This window comes from Vombatus ursinus, unplaced genomic scaffold (genome assembly GCF_900497805.2).
Source record: "Vombatus ursinus unplaced genomic scaffold, bare-nosed wombat genome assembly UNPS02010193.1, whole genome shotgun sequence".
In the NCBI taxonomy this organism is placed as follows: domain Eukaryota; kingdom Metazoa; phylum Chordata; class Mammalia; order Diprotodontia; family Vombatidae; genus Vombatus; species Vombatus ursinus.
The window spans coordinates 622,264-632,079 of NW_020949971.1; the positions used below are offsets into that span (position 1 = coordinate 622,264).

The 9,816-nt window shown below is 36.1% G+C and overlaps 1 protein-coding gene across 1 annotated transcript in view; it reads right to left on the reverse strand.

Moving 5' to 3' along the window:
- SGCZ (sarcoglycan zeta) overlaps window positions 1–6,048 on the reverse strand; it is a 115,456-nt gene extending 109,408 nt beyond the window's left edge. The window contains exon 1 of the mRNA XM_027853757.1: window positions 5,854–6,048. Within this exon, the coding sequence (XP_027709558.1) occupies window positions 5,854–6,048 (195 nt within the window). The remainder of the gene's footprint in view (window positions 1–5,853) is intronic.
- Between the last annotated feature and the right edge of the window lie 3,768 nt (window positions 6,049–9,816).

A 9,816-nucleotide genomic window follows, 5' to 3' on the forward strand; every position in this document is an offset into this window, starting at 1 on the left:
AACAAGGAACTATACCCAAAGGGTTGTAAAACCCTGTGTACCTTTTGACTCATCAATACTGCCACTTTATATGACTCAAAGAGAAAGAAAAAGGAAAAGGATCCATATATACAAAAAGATTTATAGCAACTCTTTTTGTAGTGGCAAAGAACTGGAGACTAAATGGATGTCCATCAACTGAGGAGTGGCTGAACAAGTTATGGTGCATGATTGTGATGGAATACTGTTGTGCTATATAAAAAGATGAAGGGGATATTCTCAGAAAAACCTGGGAAGAATAATATGAATTGATGCAAAGTGAATCAAACAGAACCAGTAGAACAATGTACGTAGTAACAACAATATTGCTATGATAATTAACTGTGAAAGACTTAGCAACTCTAGTCAATAAACGATCCACAACAGTTCCCAAAGTTTCATGATGAAAAATTCTATCCACCTTCAGAGAGAGGACCTGTAACTGAGCATAAGTTGAAGTAAATTTTTTTTCTATTTTTTTCCTTCATTGATTCATTAATTTGTTGCAGCGTGGCTAATGTCAGAATATGTTTAACATGACTTCATATGTATGATAGATATGGCATTTCTTGCCTTCTCAGTGGGTGGGAGAGAATTTGGAGTTGAAAGTAAATTTTTAAAAATGTGGGGGAATAGTGAGTGGACTTGTGAGTTCTGTGGTCCAAGGAACTACTGAATGAAGAAATACCTGTTTAGATTGTTGACTTTCTACAACTTAGAGTTTTAGATATTTGCCTAGGCAGTGAGCAGTTAATGGTCTGCCCAGGGTCATACAGTTAATATATTTCAGAGGTAGAACTTTAGCCCAGTCCTTGGTGGCTCTGAAATCAGCCATTTATCCATGATGTCTCTTCCCAGTCTTGCCCTAAGTCATTCCATCTCAAATAAGGCCATCACTGCCATTTCTTCGCCATGATAACCTCTGTTGTACTATTTGGTAACTCAACTCAGATAGGTCAGCTTTGGCCTTATCTTGGTAGGGTGAGATATGTATGTACATGCATGCATGTATGCATACACACAACACACATGTATACTTATGTACACATATGTGTATATATATATATGCAAATTTCTTGTCATATGTGACTCAACAACTGCTACCCCAGAATGCACAACTGCTTTCTTCAGAAAATATAATTGCTTTTCTCAGAACACTGAAGTGAACTTATTCCTCAGACAAGTGAACAAGGCCATCATTCTTACATATGTGTACCATGTGTATGCATTTGTCCAAATGTAATTAATGCCAGAACATAGGCTAAACTTATATATGCTTTTATACAGAACATGTTACAAGGAGAACAAGAGGATATGTGACCTCCCTTTGAACATGGATGGTAGGTTATTTTAAAAAGTACCTCAAAGAAAATGATGGCAGTGTGCCACCACTCCTCACTTTGGACTTTTCCACCTCCTCTCCAATAGTCTTTTCTCCAGCATAGGTTACTCACCTTACTCCCCTCACCCTCTATACAGATACTTTCCAGCTTGCCTTCATTTCTAATCTAGTTAGAATGTAAGGTCCTTGAGGGCAGGGTCTCTCTTGATTGCTTATATTCACATTCCCAATGCTTAGTACAGTGCTTAGTAAACTGATCCTTGAAGGACATGACTCAAGGACTAGTCAACATCATGGCTGGTCTTCTACTGACACTATCGAGTTTGTTATTATCCTTTGTAAACTGCTGTGTATAGAATTCAATATGGTGCTTTAGATGGAGTTTAAGGAAGAGGTCAGCGTATAGAAGGTCTATCATCTACTTATTCTTGGGAGATGGGCCCTTCTATTGTCTAATCCTACTTCCTATATTTCCTGAATCCTGTACTTGTGACGGTACCATTATGATCAGCAAGGTCATCATTATTGTCATCATTGTCATCAACGTCATCATCATCATCGTCATCATCATCACCATCATCATCATTATCATCATCACCATCGTCATCATCATCATCATCATCATCATCATCATCAAATTCGGGAAGTATATTCCAGAACATAAAGCTAGTTGTTCTTGAACCTGGGCCTAGCTTAGTCACTAGAAAACTTGAAAAGAGTAGAAGAGGGCAGCAAGGTGGGGGATACCCAGAGCCCTGTCTACTGGCCAAAAAATAAGCTTTGTTCCTAAAGATGCTAACGTAGTTAATAGAAAATGAGCCTGTTGGCTTCTCTATGGAACAACAGAAAGCAGAACTAGTGGAAATGGCTGAATTCACTACTACATGCAATTCTCGCAGCCAGCACACCTGAATGCTAGTTGACTGGGGGTGGGTCAATTTTAAGGTATTGGGAGAAAGGATAGCTAAGTTCTTATCAGTTAAAAATTTATAGGGAAAAACAGCCCAGGGGAAAGAAGAGGCTCTCATGGAATTCCAAAGAGGTAGATAGAAACAATTCCACTGTGGAGGAAAAGGAGAAGTTGAGTAATGAAAATAATAAGCATGCACGCAGGACTGACCATTCAACTTTTCTTTAAAATGGAGCTTAGGGTATGATCTGAAAACTGAATTACTTGGGAAAGAATTCCTAGGAAAACTAGAAAGGAGTCTAGCAGAATTTAGAACAACACCATACACCATTTATCATAACACACACACAAAGGATATTTGAACTCAATATTAAAGATCTGATCACATAAATTTAAGTAATTCAGGTCATGTACCTTTCATCTCTATGGCTAGTAAACTGCTAAGTAAACAAGGGGTAGCAGTGACTACAAAAAAGATAAAGTAGGTAATTTTGATTATATGAAACTGAAAAACTTTCCTAATCCATAAACATTTATTAAGCCTCTACTATGTGCCAGGTACTGTTCTAAGCACTGAGGATACAAAAAGATGCAAAAGACACTACCTTGTCTCAGGAAGTTTATAACCTAGTGGATAATGATGAATAGGATAGGAAGAGAAGTAATCAACTGGGAAAAATAAAACATTTTAATAAGGGTCCAATATCCAGGATACATAGGGAAAATATGAAGATACATAGAGCAAAAGCCATCAAGTAGTGAAAGGAAATAAAGAAATAGCTCACAACTACGCCCAAAGGGCTATAAAATTGTGCACACCCTGTGATCCAGCAATACCACTACTAAGTCTTTATCTAAAAGAGATCATAAAAAAGGGAAAAGGACCCACATTTACAAACATATTTATAGCAGCTCTTTCTGTGGTGGCAATGAATTGGAAATTGAGGGGATGTCCATCAATTGGGGAATGGCTGAAAAAGTTGTGGTATATGGATGTAATGGAATATTACTGTGCTATAAGAAATGATAAGCAGGCTGATTTCAGAGAAACCTGGAAATACTTAGATGATCTGAGGCTGAGTGAAGTGAGCAGAACCAGGAGAACTTTGTACAAAGTAACAGCCATATTGTATGATGATCAACTGTGATAGACTTACCTCTTCTTAACAATACAATGATCTTAGACAATTCCAAAAGATTTATGATGGAAAATGCTACCCAAAGGGAGAGAAAGAACTATGGAGTATGCTTCAGACTGAAGCATACTATTTTGACTTGTTTTTTGTTTTTTCTTTCTCATGTTTTTTTTTCCTTTTTGTTCTGATTCTTTTCACAACATGACTAATGTGGAAATATGATTAATATGACTGTACATGCATAGCTTATATCAGATTGCTTGCTGCCTTGGGGAAGGGGAGAGGGAAGAGAAGAAGGGAGAAAAAAATAGAACTTATAAATTTTATAAAAGTGAATGTTGGAAACTATCTTTGCATGTAATTAGAAAAATACTATTAAAAGGAAAAAAAGGAGTAGTTCACAAAAGAATAAATGAAAACTATTAAAAACCATATAAAATGGTCCACATCATAAAACAATAAGAGAGATGTACATTAAAACAACCTTAGGTTTCACTTTGCATTCAGCAAATAGGTAAGGATGAAAAAATTGAAATACTCAGTTTTGGACACTTGTGGATAAACAGGAACATTTAAACACAGCTCGTGGAAAAATGATTTGGTCCAGAAATTTTGGAAAGCAATGTGGAATAATGATAAGAAAAAATTTTAAAAATTACTGATTCTATTTCTAGGCCTATATAACAAAGAGGTCAATGATAAAAAGATGGGTCCATTTACACCAAAGTATTTATATCAGCACCTTTTTTGGGCAACAAAGGACTTGAAACAAAGATTTCCACTGATTGGGGAATGACTAAACAAGTGGTGGTAAAGGAATGGAATGAATGGAATATTTCTGTGCTTTAAGAAACAATGAACATATTCAATACCGAGGTGCTATGAAGTTCTATCTTATGGTCATCAGACTGGAATAGAGGACAAAAAACTGAAAACTGATTACAGGAAGGGCTTTTGGAGGACAAGAATAATAATATGCAATCACTGGAGCTATGAATTGGACCATTTTGAAAAACAATTTTGAAAAATACCCCCAAAGTTGTTAAACTGTTTATATTCTCTGACCCAGCAATACCACTACCACATTTATACCCTGAAAAGAAAAAAAAAAGGTGGAGTATAAGGACAAAGATGTACAAAAACTACTTTTAATACCCTTTTTAATTGGAACAAAGAGTTAGACACTAAGGAGCTGTCCATTGGAGGATGGCTCATCAAATTATGGCATATAAATATAATAGATACTATCATACTCTAAGAAATGAAAAATGATGAGAAATTCAGAGAAACTTGGGAGGATCTATATCAACCAACAAAGAGAAAGAGAGAGAGAGAGAGAGAGAGAGAGAGAGAGAGAGAGAGAGAGAGATGAGCAGAGCTAGAAGAACAATTTATTTAATATCTATGATATTTTAAAGGAAAAGGACTTTGAAAGATTTCAGAATTCTAATTATTCTGGTGACTGGTAAAGACTACAGCAGATTGATGAGAAAACATGATTTCTAGCTCTTGATAGAAAGGTGGTGGATATATATGTATGTATGTATGTATATATACACATATACACACATACACACACATATGAAATTCATAAGGGGACAGACAAGCAGGGCCATAAGGGCATGACCATGTTAAATTTAATATGTTCCTTAAAAAAACTGCATGTAATAGATTCACAATTTCATACACAATCATTTCTTTCTGTCCTTTATTTGTGGAAATGCTCATATTTTTTGCTATTTGACAAGTTCACTATATTTTTTATAGAAAAGATAGAACATAGGAAGAGTCTTCTAGGCATTGACCAAAAGTTAAGTCATCAGAAGCCAGATTGTGTAGACTCTGAGCTTAATTATAGAATGCAAAGGTGGTCAGATGTGGCAGAACTTTTGGACAGACTTGGGAGGGTACACTGACCAAAAAAAGCTTCATATCCTGTTTATTTGTTAATTGTTTTTTTTCCTTGTTAAATGACAGGAATTTCAAGTGAGTTTCCGTAACTTCTTTTGCATATTTATTTATTTATTTATTTTGTTGTCATATATTATTGTTTATAGTTTTAATGAAATCAATCTTTTTTCTGACATAGATAAGTATGAAGAAGTACTTAGAAAAAAAGTGCCATCACCTCCTACATGCCTGTTATGACCATCAAAAATTGAACATGTATAGACATAATAAGCATTTCCTAACTTACAAGAAAACAACTTGATGGTTACAAATATTTTAAAGCAAGCCAAAGTTTTGTTTTTGACTTAAATATCAGCCAGTGTCATATTTATATCATGATGAAATTCATCATAAATAGACAGTCACATCCAGCATAGTCATGGAATTCTACCATGCTCATGCAATATTAAGATTGTGCTACTGATGAAAACTGAAAGGGACAGCTGAATTGGTTTTGACCAAGCAGCAGAGAGATGGAGGGCTGTGTCTGTACTTACCACAGTGAAATTCATCACTTTCAATATCCATATCGTCATGGCTAAGTTAACAATTGCAGTAACCAGAAGCAGGAGGACAAAAAAGTATAAGCACCTCTTCCTCCATCCATAAATTCCAACTGGATAAAATTGAGGATTCTCCGTTCGGGGCAGGTGATTCTGCTGTGTTGCCAATATGTACTGTTCTCGTGTCATCTGTAAGGGCGTAAATGACATCATCAGAAAAGAAAATCCACAGCAAGTTTCATGTGAGTAAGTCAGAGTCCCTATAAAGTGGATCTCTGTGCCATGCTCAGGGTGAGCACATGGCCCAGAGGTGACTCCTGATGGGTGCTGGAATCAGTAAAATTTAAAACACTTGATACATGTCAGTGACTCTCGCTGTGACGATTATTCAATTAGTATCTGTCACATTCCCTCAAACAATTAATATCACAGGGACTTTGGAGAAGTTCTATTATTTGATGATGGCAATTTTAGAAATAATATACAATTTTGAACTGCTGTTTTCTTCCTGTCCTCAATCTCAGAAATTAGAGACTTAAAGGTTGTTTAAGTTGGAAGGGACTAGGAATCTCTAGTCAAATTGAGTTTTATTTACAAGTGCAGAAGCTGAGTCATAGAAAGGAAGTAATTTACCCAGATGGAATCATAGATGATCAGGCAGGGATGGGACCAGAACCAAGATCTACTGACTTCTAGTTCAGTTCCCTTTCCTTTTGACCACACTGCCTTGATGGGACCATTGGCTCCTGCCCTCAGCATCCCCTAAAATCCCACCATGTTAACTATGGCAGAAAAACTAGTACGTCACACTTCTCCTAGGGATATCACCACCCATATTTGCCTGACTTCCTGGTGAGGTATTGATTAACACCATGTCCAATGCATAAAGGTCTATCTCCCATCTATTAGTATCTATTAGCTCAGCATGGGACATACAGATACAACAAACTATCTCTAAAATGAGGAATCTGACAATGTATTCTTGTAAAGATTGGCATATTAGTGAAAAGAATGGAACAGGCTTTCATGGAACTTCCATTTGGGGGATGGGGAGAGACAACAGGCATTCCCTTATTCTGTAACAAGTAGTTACAGAATAAATATAAAGAGAATAAATACAAGGTAGCTAAACGTAAAGTTCTTTGGGGGGGGGCACTGTGAGCTGGGGGAATAATGAAAGGCTTCAGGCAGAAGGTAGTGATTGAGAAAGATCTCACATGAAGAGAAGTATTCTGAAGAACAGGTGAGGAGGGAAAGCATTCCAGGCATGAAGGAACGATAACTTCTTAGAGCAATAAGCTGAAATAGGTACAATAAAATCATCCAAGTATATATAAGAAACATTGAGGGGGAAAAAGCAATTATTCCACATAAATAGCAATAGGGCTTTTTTGTTGCTCTTGTACTAATGATGAAAATGGTGATAAAATATTCATAAAAGCTAAAATTGAATGGAACTTCATCATGTATTTTTAGTTGTATTTCAGTTTTGGTTATGTCAGAAAATAAAGTTATTTGTGCCTTCTATTATAATAACAAAAAAGAAGATAATTATCAAACTGAAAGGGAAATTAAGTAGTGTTTTTGCATGAGTATAGGAAGTAACCCATTTAGATATTTCATACTCTCAAATGAACAACTAAACCCATCATTTGGTGCCTTAAAACTATGTGTCGGGGGCAGCTAGTAGACACAGTAGATAGAGTGCTGGGCCTGGAGTCAAGAAGACTTATCTTCCTGAACTCAAATCTGGTCTCAGGCACTCACTAGCTTTGTGACTCTGAGTAAGTCACTTAATTCTATTTGCCTCAGTTTCTTCATCTGTAAAATAGGTCAGAGAAGGAAATGGCAAAACCCTCCAGTATCTTTGCCAAGAAAACCCCAAGGGGTCCTGAAGAGTTGGACACGACTGAAAAATGACTGAACAACAACTACCTGGCATTTTCAATAAGACAAGTCAAAAGAATATTTAATGAGAAAACTTTTTTTCAAAATATCCCACTTACCACCTTGAAAGATTCGTTCCCTTAACTATTTATGAAATGTTTAAAAATTCTAGTTCTTCATAATCAGAGTACCATTAATTTCCATTTTTTCCTTTTATTATCACCTCAGCAAATCTCAGTTCTAGCATGATCGCCACCAATTCCACCTCCATGATGACTCTCCCAACAAAGGGGAGTTGTGTGTCCAATAAATGCACCTGAAAAATGACATAATCCTGAATGATCTTTGTGTCACAGGCTGAGTGTCAGTGAGTTAAATGTTTGCATTTCCTTATATTTTTTCAATTTTAATTTAGGTTTATACCTGAGAACTCAAACAACACTAGCAAACCCTTAAACATTTAATCTGTTTCTTTGTCTTCCTGGTAAAAGGAAGGAAAAGTATGCAAGAAAGGAAAGAAGAAAAGATGGAAGGAAGAAAGAAAACAAACATTTATTGAGAGCTTACAGTGTGCAAGGCACTGTGATCTACTAGTAAAAATAGCTTATCCTTACAACAATCATAAGAAGGAGGTACAATCATTATTCCTATTTTACAGAAGAAACAGAAGCAGAAAAGTTAAATGACTCGCCCAGGGTCACACAGCTAGTAAATGTCTGAGCTGGATTTGAATTCAGGCCTTGCTAATTCCAGGCCCAAGACTCTATCCCCTGAAAAAGTGAATTATGGAAAACCATGTAGTGTTAACAAAATCAAAACTAAATAAATTAATAAACAGAACTGTGTATTGGCAAGGACCTTGCCTCCCAACCAAACATTAGTCACCTGTCAACTAGAAATAAGAATCATTTTCAGCTAGAGATATGTTCTTGCAAAATTGGGTTCTCGACATGGTAAAAATGACAACACTACATAAATTAATTTATGTATTCAGTACCACACCAATAAAAGATTATTTTATTAAGTTAAAAAAATAATAAATTCACATGGTAGAAATAGAGTCGTAAAGTTATTTTTTTAAAAGGAGGAAGGAAGGAGGTCTAGTAATACTGTATGACACTATATTACAAAGCAACAATAATTAAAAATCATTCAGTACAAGTTAAGAGAGAGGTTTGATCAGTGGAACAGATTGCGTACACAATATACAGGAAAAAAAACGCACAGTAAGGAAAGGGTTTGATAAACACAAAGAACCAATTTGCTAGAAGATGGACTCATTATTTGACTATAACCTACCAGGAATACTAGAAAGTGATTTGGCAGAAACCACATATAGCCTCACATCTCCCACTGGGCACCAGGATAAGTTCCAAATGGATGGATAACCCAGACATAAAAGATGACATCATGTGCAGATTAGAAGAGCAAAGAAGACACAGCCTTTGAACTCTTTGGATGGGGAACTGTTCATGACTGAAGCAACAGACCGGATCAGAGGAGATAAAATCAATGTTTTTGATTATGTAATTTTTTTTTGCACAAACAAATCTAATGCAGTTAAAATGAGAAGTCAAAAAGATTACCGGGAGAAAAATCTCGGCAGTAAATTTTCCAATAAAGTTTTTATATAAGATATATAAGGAACCTATTCAAGTGAATAAGACTGAGTCATTCCCTAATATATGGTCAAAAACATCATTGTTTTCAAAGGAACAAATCTAATCTGTCAATAACCAGATTAAAAAAACATTCTAAATTAGTAATAATTTTGTTATTTAGACATTTTTCAGTCGTGTCTGACTCTTTGTGATCTCATTTGGGGTTTTCTCTGCATAGACACTGGAGTTTTTGCCACTTCCTTCTCCCACTCATTTTACAGATGAGGAAACTGAGGCAAGCAAGGTTAAGTGAATTGCCCAGGGTCACACATCTAGGCAGTGTCTGAGGCTAGATTTGAACTGAGGAAGATGAGTCTTCCTGACTGCAGACCTGGTGCTCTGTGCCACCTAGCTGCCCATCTACACACACACACACACACACACACACACACACACACACACACACACA